Source organism: Siniperca chuatsi, linkage group LG2, assembly GCF_020085105.1.
Source record: "Siniperca chuatsi isolate FFG_IHB_CAS linkage group LG2, ASM2008510v1, whole genome shotgun sequence".
NCBI classification, from domain to species: domain Eukaryota; kingdom Metazoa; phylum Chordata; class Actinopteri; order Centrarchiformes; family Sinipercidae; genus Siniperca; species Siniperca chuatsi.
The window spans coordinates 7,127,668-7,149,360 of NC_058043.1; the positions used below are offsets into that span (position 1 = coordinate 7,127,668).

The following is a 21,693-nucleotide window of genomic DNA, read 5'->3' on the forward strand; positions in this document are numbered from 1 at the left end:
GAGTTCTGATAATGATAACTGATATATTTTTTACATAATAAAGAGTTCTTGAAGCATAGTTACTAAGATATTTACTGAGTGAATGACTAATCATCAGTCAGGGTTAAATCTGAGCTATAAATCAGTTCACACACGCGCACACCCAGACACACACACACACACACACACACACACACAGACAGTAGTAGTGTATGAAGGTTCAGAGGTTTCTCGGCCTGCTGGCGTGTCAGATCTTTTCAAGCTCTATGGTGTGAGAAGTCAGCAACCAATCTGAGATTTAGCTTGAGCTGCGTGACCGGAGTGTCATTCACTGTAACACACACACACACACACACACAGCCTCAGGTCATCCATGTCTTTGCCAGTTGAAGCAGAATGCTCCTTTGAGCAATCAGCAAGAGGGAGAAAGACACCAAGACATGCAACCCTCTTCATGTCTTTCTTTCTTTTATTTTTTTCTTTCTTTGTCTTTGTCTTTTCACTCTGTCACATCACTTATAGTAAACTAAAATAATGTTGTCTGTTATCTGTAGTCTATCTCACCCTCTGAAATTATCTCTCCATACTTTCCAGAAACCTAAAAATAGCAGAAATACAAAAATACAAATCCATCCATCCATTAGCTTTACCCGCTTATCCTTGAGGGTCGTGGGGGAGACTCAATCCCAGCTGACATTGGGCGGAGGCGGGGTACACCCTATGAAGCTCAGTCATTACATCATTCTGCAGCAGAGGATGTGAGTGTCTGTAATAAAGGCAGGTTTGTCTCCTGTTGACACCACTCTGTGGATACTGAAGATACTGTCATCATTCTGCAACCTTTGTGTTAACCTGTAAATTAAACTCTTCTGTTCAATCTTTTGCCAACCCAGATGCTTCTGTCTGTTCCTACAACAACAAAAAAAGAAAGAAAACAATCATACTGCTTTCATCATACTTTATTATTATTAAAAATTTGATGTTCATCAAAAATACTGCAGACAGCAGCAGGTGGAGTTGGGTTGAGCTTCAATAATGGCTCATACCAGCTTGCTATTAAAGACAGATGATATTTAATTACATTTTAGGAGACTCCAGTCAGTGTGTATATGATGTGCAAAAAGTAATTTTAGAAAACAGTTATATTTGTGCAGTTAATGCGATGTCTACAGTTAGATGGAGTACAAGAAAACATGTTTCCATTATAGTCAGTAGGCGATTAGTTCATTTTTAACAGGGGGATGGCCCAATGGGAGCCCCATCTCTCCACGTCTGCTGTAGAGAATATCGATTATGACGGAGCGTTTCTATTTTAACCGGTGCAGCTTTTCTAGCCTTTACGCCACTGGTTTAGCCCGCGAGTCGAGTCAGTGAGTGAGGTAAGTTACACACAGGGGCAGCAGAGACGAGACTAGTTGGAGAAATAAGTCAGCTCTGTTTCTCAAAAAAGAGAAACAGAGCTTTTAGTCAAGAATGGACAGACTCTTACATGTTCAATCTTTCCACATTTCAAAACCAGTATATCTCATATGTCCCGAGACCGTGGACTTCAGATATTTTTCTGTGCGTTAGTGTGTGTCACATGTGCGTGACATGTGCGTGACCTGTGTGTGCAATGCAATGGCATGCTTTTCCTCTACATATTTTCATGCATTTTTAAGAAGAGTGAAAGGGCTTTTTTCCCCCAGAAAAACCAAAGAAAAAACCCTGAAAAAATGATTTGATACGTACAGTGCAGATAAATCTTTTAAAGGAATAGTTACTAAAATAATTCTGTTCGGCTGAATGTTGGTGGAAGAGCAGATTATAGACTGTTACATTGGAGATAGACATAATAATATAATTACTAGTGACCTGAGAGGACGGCTTCTGTAGGTGTTATCATGGCAACTGTTCACATGGTCACATGTCACACACACTTTATAAAGGCAGTTCAGCCCTCAGATCCACTTCTTTTATTTGACAGAAAATGTCTGTGTGCTATAAAATACTGTCCAGTAGCAAACGTTTACATCATATGTCTGGTCAGATTCATAATATTATTGAATTATTCTTCATAATTTTGCCATTTTTACACTGTATTTCATTTAGACAAAGTTCTTGAATGGCTGCTTGTGTTTTGACATTTAACATCTGAAAACTTTGACTTTTATTCATTTAAAAACAAGGTTTGTAGAAGAAAAATTCTCAAAGTAAGCTAAAAAAAATTCATCATATTGGTTCAATGCTAATATTGAGCTGAAACTCGGGTATGTACTTGTATGTGCTTGCATTTTTGCATTTGGCAAAAAAGGTTACAGATCCTCAGCAAACAGCTTGTCTGCCATTCCTGTTTTCATGCAAAATTTTAACTTTGTCACCCACTGTCATACTCTGGAGCCACTTCTGTGTGAACTGATCTTTGGACCTCTGTTGAACAGTTAGTCCATCCATCCATCCATCCATCTTCTTCCGCTTATCCGGGGCCGGGTCGCGGGGGCAGCAGTCTAAGCAGGGACTCCCAGACTTCCTTCGCCCCAGACACTTCCTCCAGCTCCTCCGGGGATCCCGAGGCGTTCCCAGGCCAGCCGAGAGACATAGTCCCTCCAGCGTGTCCTGGGTCTTCCCCGGGGCCGCCTCCCGGTGGGACATGCCCAGAACACCTCCCGAGGGAGGCGCCCAGGAGGCATCCGGATCAGATGCCCTAGCCACCTCAGCTGGCTCCTCTCGACGTGGAGGAGCAGCGGCTCTACTCGAGCTCCCCGTGTGACTGAGCTCCTCACCCTATCTCTAAGGGAGCGCCCAGCCACTCGGCGGAGGAAGCCCATTTCGGCCGCTTGTATCCGCGATCTTGTCCTTTCGGTCACTACCCAAAGCTCATGACCATAGGTGAGGGCAGGAGCGTGAGATTGACCGTAAATCGAGAGCTTTGTCTTTCGACTCAGCTCCTTCTTTACCACAACGGTCCGATACAGCGCCCGCATCACTGCAGACGCTGCACCGATCCGCCTGTCAATCTCACGCTCCATCCGTCCCTCACTCGTGAACAAGACCCCAAGATACTTAAACTCCTCCACTTGGGGCAAGGACTCCCCACCCACGCGAAGAGAGCAAACCACCTTTTTCCGGTCAAGAACCATGGCCTCAGATTTGGAAGAGCTGATTCTCATCCCAGCTGCTTCACACTCGGCTGCAAACCGTCCCAGTGCATGCTGCAGGTCCCGGCTTGAAGAAGCCATCAGAACGACATCATCTGCAAACAGCAGAGATGAGATCCTGTGGTTCCCAAACCGGACACCCTCCGGCCCCTGACTGCGCCTAGAAATTCTGTCCATATAAATTATGAACAGAACCGGTGACAAAGGGCAGCCCTGGCGGAGTCCAACATGTACCGGGAACAGGTCTGACTTACTGCCGGCAATGCGAACACAGCTCCTGCTCCGGTTATACAGGGACCGGACAGCCCTTAGCAAAGGGCCCCGGACCCCATACTCCCAGAGCACCCCCACAAAGCGCCCGGGGCACACGGTCGAATGCCTTCTCCAGATCCACAAAGCACATGTGGACTGGTTGGGCAAACTCCCATGAACCCTCGAGCACCCGATGGAGAGTATAGAGCTGGTCCAGTGTTCCACGACCGGGACGAAAACCACTCTGCTCCTCCTGAATCCGAGGTTCGACTATCGGACGAATTCTCCTCTCCAGTACCCTGGAATAGACCTTACCGGGAGGCTGAGAAGTGTGATCCTCTGTGATTGGAACACACCCTCCGGTCCCCTTCTTATACAGAGGGACCACCACCCCGGTCTGCCAGTCCAGAGGCACTGTCCCAGACCGCCACGCGATGTTGCAGAGACGTGTCAGCCAAGACAGTCCCACAACATCCAGAGACTTAAGATACTCAGGACGGATCTCATCCACCCCGAAGCCTTGCCACCAAGGAGCTTGCCAACAACCTCAGTGACTTCGGCCAGGGTGATGGATGAGTCCGCCTCCGGGTCCCCAGCCTCCGCTTCCTCTTCGGAAGACGTGACAGCGGGATTGAGGAGATCCTCAAAGTATTCCTTCCACCGTCCGACAACATCCCCAGTCGAGGTCAACAGCTCTCCACCCGCACCGTACAAGGTGTTGGTGAAGCACTGCTTCCCCCTCCTGAGCCGTCGGACGGTTTGCCAGAATTTCTTTGAGGCCGACCGATAGTCCTCCTCCATGGCCTCTCCGAACCTCTCCCAGTCCTGAGTTTTTGCCTCTGTGACCGCACGGGCTGCAGCACGCTTAGCCTGCCGGTACCTGTCAGCTGCCTCGGGAGTCCCACGAGCCAACAAGGCCCGATAGGACTCCTTCTTCAGCCTGACGGCATCCCTTACTTCCGCGTCCACCACCGTGTTCGGGGATTGCCGCGCGACAGGCACCAGAAACCTTGCGACCACAGCTACGAGCCGCGCGCATCGACAATGGAGGTGGAAAACATGGTCCACTCGGACTCAATGTCCCCAACCTCCCGGGATCTGGGAGAAGCTCTCCGGAGGTGTGAGTTGTAGACCCTGCTGACAGAGGGCTCCGCCAGCGTTCCCAGCAGACCCTCACGATACGCTTGGGCCTGCCAAGTCTGTCCGGCTTCCTCCCCGCCAGCGGATCCAACTCACCACCAGGTGGTGATCGGTTGACAGCTCCGCCCCTCTCTTCACCCGAGTGTCCAAGACACGCGGCGGCGGAGGTCAGATGATACGACAACAAAGTCGATCATCGACCTCCCGCCTAAGGTGTCCTGGTGCCACGTGCACTGATGGACACCCTTGTGCTTGAACATGGTGTTAGTTATGGACAAACTGTAACTAGCACAGAAGTCCAACAACTGAACACCGCTCGGGTTCAGATCAGGGGCCGTTCCTTCCGATTACCCCTCTCCAGGTGTCACTGTCGTTGCCCACGTGGGCGTTGAAGTCCCCCAGTAGAACAACGGAGTCCCCGGGTGGTGCACTGTCTAGTACCCCTCCCAGGGACTCCAAGAAGGCCTGGTACTCTGCACTGCTGTTCGGCCCGTAGGCCGCCACAACAGTGAGAGACCTGTCCCCCACCCGGAGGCGGAGGGACGCGACCCTCTCGTTCACTGGGGTAAACTCCAACACGTGACGGCTGAGCTGTGGGGCTATGAGCAGGCCCACACCAGCCCGCCGCCGCTCTCCCGCCCGGCAACGCCAGAGAAATGGAGCGTCCAGCCCCTCTCGAGGAGACGGGTTCCAGAGCCCAGGCTGTGCGTGGAGGCGAGGCCGACTATATCTAGCCGGTAACGCTCAACCTCCCGCACAAGCTCAGGCTCCTTCCCCCAGCGAAGTGACATTCCATGTCCCTAGAGCCAGTTTCTGTGTCCGGAGATCTGGTCGCGAAGCCCCTGCCTTCGACTGCCGCCCAGATCTCTCTGCACCGGCCCCTTACGGATCCTCCTGCGGGTGGTGGGTCCACGGGAGGACGGCCCCACGTCGCTCCTTCGGGCTGTGCCCGGCCGGCCCCGTGGGAAAGGCCCGGCCACCAGGCGCTCGCCGTCGGGCACCCACCCCAGGCCTGGCTCCAGGGTGGGCCCCGGTAGCGCCAATCCGGGCGACGTAACTGGCCTTGATTTTAAGTAATCCATAAGGGGCTTCTGAACCGCTCTTGGTCTGACCCGTCACCCTGGACCTGTTTGCCATGGGTGACCCTACCAGGGGCATACAGCCCCAGGCAACATAGCTCCCAGGGTCATTCGGGTACTCAAACCCCTCCACCACGTTAAGGTGGCGGTTCAAGGAGGGGTGAACAGTTAGTTTCAACCAAAAGTTATCACATCTTTGTATAAGCCAAAAATAAAACAAACAGGGCTATTTTCTGTCTAAACGCCTGCTTGCACCGACCACAAACATTCTCTTCCATTTAAGTCAATACAAACCATGTCAAATTAAAGACGATGGGATAACCGTTTTAATCACTAGTGTGCTGCACTATATCTGCTGGCCACCAGCAGTGGCAGCACTGAGCTCACACTAGCCGGTGAGCGAGGAAGAAATCCTGCGCCATCTTTGATTTGACATGAGCTACAGTATCTCTGTTGCACCAAATCACATTTTTTGTTACTTTACACCTGCCTGACATTGTTTCTTATTTTCAGCTTTAAAGTTAAAAATTTCATTAGTGGATCTGTGACTGTGAAATGTCCAACTTTCGGTAGATAGCCATGCAGGCTCCATCAGGACTACATAAGGCCATGTGCCATTTTGAAATGGAAACTACGCCCACCCGGCTCTAACCGGTGCTGGTCGGGTGTCGGAGCACACCCATTTAGCATTAAAGTCTTAATTTTCAAATCTAGTAGAGAAACATGAGCCTCAGTGGTTAAGACTGTCAATTCACTTCAAGTAACTCAAATTTGTGCATAGTTGCTGCAGGTTAAATTAAATTTGATAAATCTGTTTTTTCGAACCCCACAAATCCAAATTGTATATCAAGTTTCAAATTGAATTCATATTTAATTTTCAGAATTTGTGACTCTGACTGATCTCAGAACTCAGCAGAAACTCCAGTTCTGTTATCGGAAATAACATTTATGAAGTTAGCCATAAAGCCTGTGAGTAAGTGCAAATCTTTTTGAAGGATGCATCGTCGCCTTAATGCATGTGGCCTCAGGACAATTTGCAACTGTTCACGTCTGCTCGCATCTTTGCATTTATTATATATGCAATTGCATTGCCTCTAAAATGTCGGATACAACTGAAGCTGAAGCGTGACATTACCATCACTTGTTTCTGTCAGTCCAGCTGTGGGACAGCAGGGAAAGAATAAAGCACCACATGATGATGATCGAAAAGATGGAGACAAAGACAGGACTGGTGGATGAACCGAAGAGATCATAAAGGAAATAGGAAGCAGTTCTGACAACATGGGGGAGAGAGAAGGAGAAACAGTCCTCTGTCTTTGTAGTGGACATCAAAAATTCTTAACAATGAGACTGGACATTAATTCCTGCTGCTGTAGTTTCATCTGCCAGAGGGAGAATGAACGAAAGTGAAAAATGAGTGTGGTAAAGAGGCCTCTTTTTTGACCAATGAAGTCCATTTCTGCTGGAAGCTGAAATTCATAAACATCTGTGACAGGCAAGTATGCAGCAGACTGCTCTGCTGTTACTGGAACATCATCTCAGAGCTTTAATCTGCAACTCCACGGGGACGTTCACCAACACAGCAAGCTGACGGCTGGCACCAGATGAAACCCGCCGTCACAATCACAACATTAAACCAGAAAAATCAGACTTGTGTCTTTCGAACAGCCAGTAAAGGTGCTCTGTGATTCTGTTTTTCTTTATTTTAGCTTGACAGGAGCTTTCAGCATCAATCACTGGCTTCAAAATGATCAAACCAAACTTTGAACTAAACCACAGTGTGAAGAAACTTTGCTGATGAAGACTTTGACAACCAGTGTATTTTTATAATCTCTGTTTGTGCACCAAACCGCAGATATGTCAGTCAGACATGTTAGGAAGCTGCTGCTTTTACACAGAAGTATATTCATGTACACTGGTCTATGGTAGAGCACTGTGTTAATACTGTAGCTTTTAAGTTTTATTTTGTAAAGCTTTTTATTTACATCTCACATAAATTCATCTCCTCTCCTATAATATCACTTCACCTCATCAACCTCATCTCACCTAAAATCGCCTCACCTCATCTAATCTCATTTCACCTTACCTCCTTTTATCTTACTTCATTTCATAACTCCACACCTCATTTCGTGTCACCTCCTCTCACTTTATCTTAACTCGTGATATCATTTCACATCATTTCATCTCATCTCACATCCCCTCATCTCATATCACTTCATCTCATCTCGTTTGACTTCATATCATCTCACCTCCTCATCTCGCCTAAAATCACTTCCCCTCAACTCATCACATCATCTCCTTTCACCCCATGTCATCTCTTCTTCATCTCACTTCACCTAGCCTCATCTCATTTTATCTCACCTTTGGTCACATGACTTTATTTCATTTTATCTAATCTCATCTAACATCTCATCTCGCTTCACCCAGTTTCTTCTCACTTTTCCTAATCTGGCCTCATCCATCGTGCATCCATTCTTACATCCTTTCATTTCATCATCTAATTTAATCCACTTTAAGACCACTTCACCTCATTTTACCCCAAAACACCTCATCTCAAATAATTACCCAGAGCCCAAAGTGACACCTGCACAATGCTTGTTTTGTCCAACCAACAGTCCAAATCTCAACATTATTAACAATACAATAATTTTTTTTTAAATAATTAAAAGGAAAAACAGCAAATCTTCACATTTGTGAAGCTGGAGCTGTGAAATGTTTTACATGAAAAATGACTTTGACTAATCATTTCAGCTGTACTTGTATAAACTGTTAGGTAGTTTTATCATATATTATAAACTCTTCATATGTTTGGTGTGAAAAACAATGTTTCCCTCTGAGATGTAGTGGAGTAGAAGTAGAAAGTATCTTAGATTTGTACTTAAGTACAGTACTTGAGTAAATGTACTTAGTTACGTTCCTCCGCTGGTCTGGAGAGAATCATCAGAGAACAAATAAGAGGCCAAGAAACATATTAAGGCAGAAACATGTCTGAGCTCAAGTTCATGCTGACTTACAGAGTCCTCCGTCATGAGGAGTCCTGGCTGTGCGGTCTGTTGACATTCAGATCACGTTCCACTGCACATCTCCCAATTCCACCAAGAATCCACAGCAGCCATGTTGCTGCCCACACAGCCATGCAGTAGAAGTCACAGATTTTCAGGTTTTAGTGAAAAATAACGATATTTATTCTAAAGAAGCAGATCAGTTAAACTATTTTTCTTTCATTCAGTCCCTGTGCACCCAGAAGTTGCTGCAAATAAACACTGTTTACTGAAGTTAAAGTTAATGAGGTTCTGTAGTGACGAGCTCAGCTCAGAAAATCCTCCGGTATTAGAAAGTGAGGATAAACACAAGCTGCTGATTACCCTTCATTAATTGGTGGAGTATAATAAATAAACTGCAAATTGTGAAATCTGATTTTCACCCAGTTTTTTAAAACTAAATCCAAAAGTAAGGAGCTCTAAAGACGAAGCCCTCCTGCTCTGCATCCAGGTTGACTGAGAAATCTCTTTGTTTTTATTGTCTTTATATGGAGAATGAATGAGCAGTTAAATGTGAGTCACTGCTGGACAGTCACAGCTCTGGAATCAATAACTCACAGATATTGTTTGGTCTTCGCAGAGGAGAGGATTGTAAGAGATCTTTCTGCAGAGGGACAAGAAGAAAAACATCACAGATTTTTTAATTAACAGGACAAAAAATGTGTTTAATAAATCTCAACGATTCCACTTATTTGTTGGTTGTCGGAGTACAGGGCTGCAACTAACGGTTATTTAAATCATCAATTAATCTGCCAATTTGTCTTTACATAATTCTACTTATTTTATTTTATGTTTTTGATTGTTGATTTCCAAATGAGTGTTTAACGGAGGTCTACTTTCATGTGAGCCAGCTGATCCAGGCTGGGTCGGTCTGATCAGGTGGTGGTGTGTTGACATGGAGCATTTTGGGTCTGGTGGAGCAGCAGATTGTGTGTTCAGTTATATTTACTTTTTCTTGTGAATTGCTATATAATTTTTGCTTGTCAGGCCTCCAAACATGATAAAATAAATGTCTTTTCTCTGTGTTAGAAACTGATCACAACCAGTAGGCAATTGGAACTGGTGACAAGGGGTCGTTTTAAAGGATCACAAGCTAAAAATGTTGGGGAACCACTGCTGGATACAACATACAGGGATCAGTGAAACCTAGAAAGCGGCACAACTACTTACATTTTATAATTCACTTCTGATCATGGGATTTATTTGTCCAATCTGTGTGGCTGCACTTGAACAAACCATTAGTCTGACCTTTTAGTCAGTTTTTTTAACTGAAAGGAGGAAATAATGAATACAAAAATACATAATTTGTCTGGGTGGAACAAGTCTGTGCTGGTGATTCGCCCAAATAAATACTGTTTATGGAAATACTGCAGTCTTTCATGGCAACAAAAATAGGTCACCTTGCAAAACTACTGTTTATATAAATCGTTTCATGCCTATAGTGCATCTCCTGCCTTCACTGCGTGTAGGTGCACAGCTTTGCAGCGAGCTAATCACACTTCCAATAAAGGTTTCAGACAGGAGTTGGCCAATTGTGAAACTGTGAAAACAGTATTCACAACAAATTCAATGATAGTGATTGCAAATCAGAAAACGATGAGATTCCATAAACATTATTTAAACCAAAGATATTGTAAAAATGAGTTAGTACAGTAACAAGGAAACTAAAAGTATAGACTAGCTGTCAAATTAGTTACATAGTGCTTCATGCCAGGAAGAAACAAAGTATCACCAGTGAAAGATCAACATTAAGTCCCTATAGAAGTATAGCACAGTAATTAATCTAAAATAGAGTCCACATTCGTTCTAGACAGCTAGTATAGTGGCTAGCTTGGTTAGCAGTAAGCTGATCATAGGAAAACAAAATTCTGCTTATTAACAAATCAACAATCACAAAACAGCTGTAATTAAAAAAAAGAGGACTTACAGATAATGGTTCAACAAAGGGCATTTTAGGGAGTAGATAAAAGATGCGTGTCAATATTTGCCTAGACACAAATCAGACAAAATGGCAGATATAACATTGTCAGTTAAACACCAACTGCTGTGGAACTGCGCCAGTAGAGGTTGCACTAGGTTTCACTTTCTTATAGCAACTGCTGTAGTGGATGTTGATTTGTCTTCCCAGGAACTCAGAACCACGCTTCATTTTTTCAGAAAGACAGATGAAAGAAAGGCTGAATGAGAGATTGCACTGAGTTACAGAGGCTAGCCCGGATGTGACGTCATGACTTCGGCTCTCTGTTGTGCATGAGCATCCATTTGAACGTGTAATACACGAGGGACGAAGGTACATCATGTTTCTGTGCAGCTGCTGCTGCTACGTGATGATGTTACAATGTTATGATATCTTGGGACCCAAGATAAAAGAATTTAGTGTGTCTCAGGGGTAGAAGAAGAGATTAGCTGTAAAAATGACTTCAAAGGGAAACTTTTGGATTTCAACCCTTAAAGTTACAACAGACACAGTGCCTAATGAATCCAAAGATTTTTTTAATAAGTTTTGTCAAATTGTGTTTTATAAAACTCACCTGTCATTTTTTCCTTGAATATGTTGATTATCTTTTTGAGAAGTTATGATATGATCTGTATACTGTACATATACCGTACATACTGTGTCATTCCTGTAGCAACGCTTTCCTCTTAACTTCCATCCACACACCTGAAACTCATTTGTGTCATGTTTGAATTTGACTTTACACCCTGAAGAAGGCTTTTAGCCAAATCAGGGTGGTGTCAGCTGTGCAGTATTATTTATTTTACTCAGAGGGCCTTGGATTCTTGGCTCCAAAGAGCATTAAGTGTGACTTTTGTTTATAAAGCAAAGACGCACTCCAGTTATTTCCCCTTTTTTTGTATTGATGTGAATATTAATGTCTTGTGTTTATGTCTGCAGGTCTGTCTGGTAACCCCGTTGATTTGGAGAAACGTCACACTGCGTATGGCCAGAACTTCATCCCCCCGAAGAAGGCCAAGACGTTCCTGCAGCTGGTGTGGGAGGCTCTGCAGGATGTCACGCTTATAATCTTGGAAATCGCTGCCATCATCTCGCTGGGCCTGTCCTTCTACCATCCACCAGGGGGCGACAGTGAAGGTCGGTACAGTCAGAGTCTGGACTCTGGCAGGTTTTTTACTGGCAAAATTCATTAAAGACAGGGCCGTAGGTACCACTGAGGTCATGTCCTAGCTATTTTATTTTATTTTATTTTGTATTTGTGTGTGACTGTAAATTTGGAGGTTTTAGTAATCTGGGGGGAGTTTACATTCTACAATTCAAACACATGATGGGTAGTTTTTTAAGCTGATCCCTGTATTTTTAGACTCTATATATTTTAAATTTGATCACTTTTATGCCAGTAACATAATAAATAAATCAAGGTTTAAGTATTTCTCCACCAGAATTCCATTCATGGAAACACCACATAGACCTGTTTGTTAAAATGTACAGAAAGTATAATTGAGCATTTAACTGAATTCATTAATTCTGTAATTATTTTGTAATCTAATTTCTGTCTTTTAATCATTATTTAATCTTATTTTATTTTAATAATCAATTTTTTGGGGGGGAGGCGCTCAGTATTTAATATCTTTATTTGTACATTTATTTATTCATTTTAATTAAAACATTTTATGTACAGTATATTTTTATATATTAATTTACTTTAACTTCTATGCTATTTTTCCTCTTTATTTCTTTTAGTTATTTGTTTGGTTTGTTATATTTATTTTATTTATTCCTATTTCATTGATTTATTTATCTATTTACAAAATCCTGCTCGGCCCTGTGCAAAGATGTTCAAAAACTTAAGGAAATGATTACATAAATATGTTTTTTATTCCACGAATGTTAATAGTTAGCCTAGAATTGAATATACAAAAGACAAAGAAAATAGAAAAAGTAAAGTTCACGTTGGAGCATTTGTGTTGAAAACATTGTTGCTAAAACTAGTATTAAAATTAAAACCTTAGTTAGTTTAAAGTTAGTTGTACAGTTTTAGTTTGACAGAGCTGCTCCGTCCTGTTTGGACTTGACGTATTTACTTGGTGAAAGTGATTCTAATTCAACGCCTCCTCGTCTTCTCGCAGCATGTGGCCAGGTTGCAGGCGGCGTCGAGGACGAGGGCGAGTCCCAGGCTGGCTGGATCGAGGGTGCCGCTATCCTGTTCTCGGTCATCATCGTGGTCCTGGTGACGGCCTTCAACGATTGGTCCAAGGAGAAGCAGTTCCGCGGGCTGCAAAGTCGCATCGAGCAGGAACAAAAGTTCACCGTCATTCGTAAAGGCCAGGTCATCCAGATCCCTGTGGCCGAGATCGTGGTGGGAGACATCGCTCAGATCAAATACGGTACGAGACCACAGACACCAGACTGAAATATCAAACCTGTGACGTTAATAACTGCCTCACAAGTTTAAAGACAGACTCAAACATGACTGGATGGTCCCTCCTTTTTGTAATTTTCTGTCTGTTTAATGTTCATTCTGATTGTTTCTACATTGATGCACATTTATTAAAGATATTTTTAAGGCTTGAGAGTTTTACCAAAACCGCTGAATATGTCATGTTGAGCTAGAAGCACACTTTTGTTTAAAATATGATCGTATGCTGGAGCCAGACCAGGACAGGGCTGTCCTGTTGGTCTTATAGTGTATAATTAAAGGGAAAGAGACACAGAAAGTGATGCATCATAATTATATGTTTAAGGAAGATGAAAGAAAATTGAAATACAAGCTAAAAAGTTACCTCTAAGAATGTTACATGTGCTGCCTCCTCCATCTTTTTGTTGTAACTTTTCTGATGCATCACTGACTGGGTGGTACATGAGTGTGCTGTGGATTTCTTGGATCTGTTATACTCTGTTTTTAACAACAACAACTACAGAGTGGGTAGATTAAGTTCAGATTCCAGTTGTTTTTTCTATTTTACAATTGTACAATATAATCACTTTTTAGCAGGAATTAATAGGAGAGCTAAACAGTATGTGCTCAGCAGTTTGGTTGAAGTGTTTAATGTAACGTTTTGGTGTTCAGCCTTCATCAGAGTATGAGAGGACTGCGGCAAAGAGCAAAAATCTGTTTACATTGAAGCTGTTTCGAGCAATAAATGAAATGCACCCTCTGACCTCTGTGCCTGCAGGAGACCTGCTGCCTGCTGACGGGATCCTGATCCAAGGCAACGACTTGAAGATTGACGAGAGCTCTCTGACCGGCGAGTCCGATCAGGTCCGCAAGTCTCTGGAGAAGGACCCCATGCTGCTGTCTGGTGAGTGCCTGCTTACAGTCTCATGATAACATGGACCAACACTGATGATTGATCTTTGAAGTGATTCTGTTCATATTCACTACCCTTAAACAATCACATTCAGTGTTTCTGTTTGATTCTTGTCTGGAAGGAAAATCCTCTCAAGCAGGATGTTGAATCAAACTAAATAATGCATTATATCCATATCAGACCACACCAGCTGTCAGGACAAACGATCGATCAACTCAATCGATCAAGTGTAATTTGTATGGCACCTTTCATACAGGCTAGTGCAGTGCTCCACTGGTAACTATCTAGCTAATAATAATAAAGCATTCATGCATATTGCTTGAAGATGCACGGAGAACCCTGTTTCAAATAAACAGTAAAGCAATTGCTAATGCATTACTAAGGCATATGGAAAAATATATCAAACCACTTAAAGATCAACACTGTTAGTACGTTTAATGTCCGTGTAAAATCACTTAGTGTCTCAGTGCACAAAAGAAATGCAAGGGCATGTCCTGGAGAATAAAATTTTATTGTCAGTTTCTCCAGGCTTGTCGATTTTGGTTGTTTTTTTTTCATTTGTTTTGTTGTTTTTCTTCTAAATCACATTAAAAGTTGTATTTTGATAATCCAACTGTACCAAAGATGTATTTTGATGCCATTTCATTCTCTAATAGATGCAAAATTGTAGAGCTAAGTGAAAGAAGAAAAACTCAATATACATAAAAGGTGTTTTGGGAGAGGTCTTTGTGTTTGTGTCTCCATATTGTAGCCTCTATAATGTTTATGGACCAGTCATGGTACTGAAATATGGGAATTGTGTGACATTCACACCTTTTAATCAAGGTGTGGCTCCCTATTATTTAGCATGTAATTTGTTTGGAGAGCGTGAGACAAAATCTAAAAGCAGGTGTATCACACCAAAAGCATGAAAGTTGGTAACCCTAGTTTCTCTCTCTGAGCCTCGGAACCTATAACTAAAATTTCTGGTGTATCCTTGTTGAGCTGTAGAATGTTTTGTGACATCCTGGCACTTATATCTAAAATTTATATCTAAAAAGAGCAAGAGTTGATCCTGTGTCATCAGGAGACTCAGCCACATAAAGCTGTGTGTCATCAACAAAGAAAGATATGCCATGTCTCCACCAAGAGGTAACATACTGTAAGATTTAAAAGTAGTGGCCCTAAGATTGATCCTTGGGGAACTCCACAAGTTAATAATATCATCAAACTGTAACAACACTGAACAAAAAAGCTAACAGTATTCAATGATGTAGCTGAAGAGAAGATTAGACTGATAAAATTATTAAAATGATAAAGAAATGACAGTAACACAGTGATGGTTAAAAACAAGTTCCTGTTGTGATTCTACCTTTTTGAATCTTTCCTCAGGGACCCATGTAATGGAAGGATCAGGCAGGATGGTGGTGTCAGCCGTCGGCCTCAACTCTCAAACTGGCATCATCTTTACTCTGCTGGGCGCCAGCGAGAATGACGAAGAGAAGAAGGTCAAGAAAAGTAAGACACGAGACAAAGCCTGTCACACACGTCTCAAAAAACACAGCTCATGTTGAAGTGTTGAAGGTCATACAAGGACACTATGTGTGTGAAGTGTTGGAAGGAAAGTTTGGCTAGAAAGACGACTATCACCGTGTCAGCTTCTGAATATTTCTACTCTACTGTTTGAACAGTGCAGATTGGAAATATTTGCACGTTTTTATCAGCTGGTGTTGATTTGAAGTTTCTCCTGTACTACAAGCCGACTCTGTCAGCAGGTAGAGTTCATCCAGTCTGAGCTGACAACAGCAGAGCTGTTTGAAGGGTCTAACTGTAATATTTTATTATATGAGCTTCAATCTGATCACAAAAGCATCATCAGTGAATAAATGAGACCATGGTTGAGTTCAGCTGTAGTGATCATATCTGCTGAACAACAATTAAACACAACTGACATGAGATTTAATTATCTGACCAAAAGGGATGTGTACAATAGCAACAGCAAGTTCACAAGTTTACTTCTAATTCACAGTGATTGTCTAATCATAGCTTAGCAACCATAACAAGGCATGGCAGGCCTGTCAGTGTTTGGAGTTCTGCACATGTTGTAGAGGTGTACATTTGGTTGTAGTAAGAGATATTCTCTGCATCCAAAGAGTTTGTAGGGTAACGTATTTTGTAGTCATATAAGCTGCTAACTTTAGCATGCCTGGCTAACTAGCTCCCGCTACCTACAGTTGTAATCAAGGCTGTGCCTGAAAGGAATATATCTGATGATAACTTTTTTTCTTGTTAAACTATACTATAATGCAAGGGATGAATAGCTCTTCCCTGGGATACAAGAAAACTGTTGCTCATTTATTTCCATGTCATGAGAGTGCTGGATTTGTACCTGGGACCTGTTAGCCTCAGTCTGTTTGCGTCATTACGTGATGCTGAGTTATCATAATATGTATGTGGCCATTAAATGCATGTTTAGGAGCCTTTTACAGGGTTCTCATTTTTTTAAAGAATCAGTTGGAAACATAAAAAAAAAGTCGACTGGAGTCAAGTGAGAGTTTTCAAGTAACTTGGGAATTAACGATAGTTAGCTAGGTAGCTAGAGCTGATAAAATCTGCCAGTGATTTTGTTATCTCAACAAAATCGTTGGTCACTGGATAAAAATTAGAAGCTGCTTTTGTTTACTCCTGTCTGAAATCAAGGACCTATTGTTAAAAAAATTACTAATTATTTTAATGGTTAATCTGCCACTGTTATTGTAAACTGAATAATTACTAGTTGGGAAGCAACAGCAATATTTTTTATTTTCTGTTGTACACTTGCAAATTAATTCATCATTGTGACTATTTCAGTCAGTCAACACTTTGTGTTTCCACACAGACCTTAAAAAGGACAAAATAATCCACCAAAATACAAAGAATCTGTTTGGTGGGTCACCTGAATAAACACTACATCATGGTCTCATTTATTCATGGTAGTTTATGGCCAACTGTACTGTGGCATTGATTTGACAGTGATGTAATGTTGGTTAAAAATGCAAAACGTACCTTCTTCTGTTTACATACAGTTGCTTTTTGAAGTGGAACCCTTCAAAAGCCAAAGTCCAGTTGATCCTCGTACAATCACAGAGCAGTTTGATGTAAACCAGCAGGCTTCTGCAGTCGGTCTCTATTGCTTTTGATTTGCTTGTGATCATGCTAACCCCCTTTTACTCATGTCTTTTTCTTTAGTTTGTTTTTGTCTGATCATTTGTTTTATTGGCTAAAGTTTGAGTTTGTCAGGCATTCATTGTGAACTGGCTGAATGTACCAGCTCAGCGGAGAGAGACGCTCAGGTTTACATTTCGGCCTCCAGTCATTGATTAAACCAGCAATGGATTCCTAATGAGGAGAACCACAAGACACATTTTCAGATTCAACTGCAATTAAACTGAAAATGAGCAAAAGAAGATCATTTATATTCATCTCATACATGTGTCTGTACTTATACGCTTGTGAGGGCCTTTACTGACAAAGTAGATTCCCTAGCCCTTAACTGTAACCTTAATCTATACCTGATTCTAACCATAATCCTAAAACCAAGCTTGAACCCTCAGAAAGCCCTTTAAAAAAGTGAGGACAAAATGTCACTTTCCAAAGTGTCCACATGTACCAAGTCTGAAACTTTAATGGGTCCTCACAAAGATAGAAGTACAAGCATTGTTGTGTGTTTCTTGTGTTCTGGTAACAGCAGACACACGGCAGATTTAACTGTCACAAATGGCTGCATCAACCTGCTATACACACACAATACAAACACACACACACACACACACACACACACATTTGTTATCTTACAAGTATAAGAGCCTCCAGTATGTGCAAACACAGACACACACACACTTGCAGCAGTTCAGTCTCTGTCATCAATCATAAACCACCAACTGAATAACAAAGAGCTGTGTGTGTGTGTGTGTGTGTGTGTGTGTGTGTGTGTGTGTGTGTGTGTGTGTGTGTGTGTTCATGTTGGCTTTGACCTTGCCACACCTCCTTTCACAATAAAAGCAAAGAGCTCCATAATAGAGTGACAGGAAGTTAATGTCCTCGAGGAGGAAAATGCACCTGACCACTCAAAACATGACAGCTGACAAGGATCAATAACAGACGTTAAGATTCACATGTACATATGCAAACAGCCAAAAAGACCAGAGTTCAGATATCTGCAGTGAAGGAAGGAAACCCAGTCACTCCAACAAGTAACACAACCTGAACACGTCCACACATTGTTTGAGAGAACTTGTAGTTTTGTCCAGTATTTTCACAATAAGTGTTTAAGTTGGAAGAATAACTGCAAAGTTGACCAATCAGCACCCACTTCCACATATAACAGTCCAGGTTAGATCCTTTTTAGAGCTTGAGTCAAATAAAATCAAACCTTGACCTCAACAAATCAAATAATTTGCTGCCTTTATTGGAATGTCGACAGTAGCGAAATTAATGAGAAATACGGGGAATGACATGCAGAAATGGTCCCCTGCCAGACTGGAACCGGGGACATTGTTATTTATGATCAGCACCTTAACCACTTAACCACTGGGCACCAGAGTGACCCAAAAACTAAGAATGGTAACCCTTCAGACTGACTCTCTGCTCAAACATCCAACCAATAGCTGGTGGAAATGCCATTATTTTTGCAGGTATTTGGTCATAAACCAATGTATTGGAAAAAAATGTATTTTGACCTGATGAAAAGTCATCGTATCAACCAGGTTATTAAGTCGTCCTCTGGGCCGGATCTTATGGCTCCCAAACAGCTCTTCATTTAGTACCACTTCTGCTGGTCAGTGTCTCATGAATCTCTCAGATGGGAGCCAGCTCCCATCACAATTTCACACAATCTTGGCAATCAGAGAGCTTTTCAGACTGGCTTGCTGGTTTGCCGGAGCAGGGTTATCCGGGTTATCCCCTGAAAATCTACTAAACACAAGGCTAAAAGGTGCCAGTTTGAAACGGGGCTAAAGTAAACAGAATGTAAACATAAATGTGAACTTTGCATGTTCCAACGGACATTTAACCCAGGGCCAGTAGAAGTGCAGTGTGAATTGTACCATAGTCCTGGGCTTAGGTTAACCCTGGGTTAACAGTCTGTGTGAAAAGGGGCTAAGTTATCCCAGGGTCAACTCTTAGCCCTGGGCTAAGAAAATACAGTGTGAAAAGCCCCCATTTGGCTAACATTTGCCGATACAGATTTTTCAGAAAACTACTAAACTGCTAAATCATTTTGGGCTGCGACAATCACAACAAACCTGATTTGAAATATGTGAGTATGTTGAAGTGGATTGATTGATCAATTAACTTGAAGTTATGATTAGATTAATCGTCAGTGTCATTGCACAGATGAGGCACTATTATAATGAAATACAGTTTGGCATCTAACCAGAAAGTACAAACAGTAGTGAAGTGCATATAGATAAATTATGAAGATGAATGAATATACAAATGAACCATAAAATACAGTATGTACACTGATGAATGTAGCTATAACATGAACAAAACCAATATACCATCTAAACAATAAGCTGATATGTACAAAACTGATTGTACACATGTATTATGATCAAACCAATAATGTATATTTGTTTAATACATAATTGTTTAAGATTCAGTTGAATTTCTGAATTGAACTTACAAAATTATTTATTTTGATTACTGAGATACCAATAAGTTGATTAATTCTGATGTCAAAAACTGTGGCTGATGGTTCTCCGCAGCAGGAAGTCGTGCGTCTCTCTCCTCTGATTGGTCCATTCCTGCCCACAACACACACACGACACACACACACCTGTGGGTTTCTATCAGTTTGAACTTTGTGTTCTCCCTCAGTTTGATTTGATCTTATTTTTCCTTTGAGCCATCTTATCAGCATTCCGCCCTCTCTCTCTGTCCGAACAGGTAAAAAACAAGGACCCCCCGAAAATCGCAACAAAGGTAACCCCTCCATTCATCCATCTGTCCCTCTCTGTCCCTCCATCCTCCCTGTTACTCACCCCCTCCTCACCCTCCACCCAGCGGCAGGAGGGGAGTGTCCAGTCCATCTCTCTCTCTCTCTGCTGTACAAAGGGGGACGTTCTCTCGCCTTGCTTTACCTGTAAAAGGGTGCAACTCTCAACCTTCAAGTCTTTGACAGCCAATCACAGCGTCCACAGTTGTCATGGTAACTGTCACTATGGAATTATATTTCTGCCTTGAATTCTGAGAGCGAGCACAGAAAAATAGTTTTTGCAACCACATAAATTATATTTTGTAGAGAAATTATCACTAAAAGAATAATTTAATTTGAGAAAACAAAAATATATGTTGTGCAGCCAAAGCATTATAATCATTAATATAGTTCATTTAACAAAATTTACTTTAACTGTGCCTCTGAATTTAAAATAAATGATTTTGCTGTGCTACATTTAATTTTAAAAGCATGCTATAAGGTGATTTGAAGGTGAAATGAATTGTTGATTAATCGATAGTTGAAATGAATTGTAAGCTATATTCATAATCAATTAATTATACAAGTCATTTTTTAAGATAATTAATTGGTTTCAGCTCCGCAAATGTGATTATTTGCTGGCTTTCTTGGTCTTCTATGATGACAACTGTTGCTGATTGTTGGTCAGACAAAACAAGCAATGTTAATATTTCAAGTTGGGCTTTGGGAAATTGTGATTGGCATTTGTCTCTATTTTGTCGACTCAATAATTAATCAAGAAAATAATCGCAGACTAATTGATAATGAAAATAATCATTAGTTGCAGCCCTAGGGTGGTTAATAGTATTTAGTAAGTCAGCTAACTATATAAATATTGCACTAAAGGGCTCCACACTTTTTTTGCCAGCACTTGCGCTACTGAGTTAAAATATTAGAGGCACAGTTCAGTTTTTTAAACTTTACTTCAGTGATTATAATTCCTTTGCTGTGTAACCGGCAATCAAGTTAGCCAACTAGCTTAATTCGCTGCTGCTTATCTGGCAGAAGTTAGCTAGCTACCTACCTACCAAGATAACTAGGTTGCAAGCTAATAAAATACACATTTATGTCCGGACAGAATTTAATAAAGGTTAAAAAAAAAACTGCTTAGGTTGAGCGAGCGTGCAGGGAGATTGAGAGAGAGCAAATGAGTAAAACTGAGTGAAAGAGGTTATCATTGTGTGCTTTTGTTGATAATATCTAACATGAAATATATTTATTGAATACAAAACTAAATTTTGTTTTAAATTATATTATTCTTTGAATGATAGTAATTTCTCTACAAAATATAATTTATGTGGCTGCAAAAGTTTTTCTGCCCTCAAAATGTCCCATCGTGCTCTGAAAATTGAGACACAAAAATGACTCCACCAGTGAGGGTCACTCTAACATACTAGCCTGACCTCTAAGGTGTCCTTGTGACACTGGGTTGAAATCAAGCGCTCCCTCAGCGCCTTTAAATATTTAATATTTAATGGATTTAATGTGTGTTTGTGTTGATGACATCAGTGCTCCAACCTCAAAACTCGACCAGCCAACCGTCCTCCATGTCCCCGTGTGATCCAACACATGTCCAACTTCCTCTGCAAGCTGTCACAACACACACACACACATACACACACACAGCTCCCCTCCTCCTAACCTCCCATGGTTTGAGCGTCTGCTGCAGACAGAATGCTTCTTGATGTACACAAAAACACACACACACACACACACACTCCTTGCTCTTGGACGCTCATCACACTTTTGCAAACAGAAATAATTCACAGAGCAGTAGTCATGGATGACCTCCACTAAAAACACATAAAGAACAAAATATGCAG

General features: G+C 41.9%; 1 protein-coding gene across 7 annotated transcripts in view; it reads left to right on the plus strand.

The window, feature by feature from the left end:
- LOC122864429 (plasma membrane calcium-transporting ATPase 1-like) overlaps positions 1 to 21,693 on the plus strand; it is a 109,991-nt gene that overhangs the window by 47,513 nt on the left and 40,785 nt on the right. For 5 of the 7 annotated variants that reach the window (XM_044171865.1, XM_044171895.1, XM_044171840.1 and 2 more), the window contains exons 3-7: positions 11,525 to 11,722; positions 12,715 to 12,972; positions 13,762 to 13,887; positions 15,268 to 15,393; positions 19,804 to 19,839. In XM_044171865.1, the coding sequence (XP_044027800.1) occupies positions 11,525 to 11,722; positions 12,715 to 12,972; positions 13,762 to 13,887; positions 15,268 to 15,393; positions 19,804 to 19,839 (744 nt within the window). The remainder of the gene's footprint in view (positions 1 to 11,524; positions 11,723 to 12,714; positions 12,973 to 13,761; positions 13,888 to 15,267; positions 15,394 to 19,803; positions 19,840 to 21,693) is intronic. The other 2 variants (XM_044171887.1, XM_044171876.1) reach the window with 1 other exon arrangement.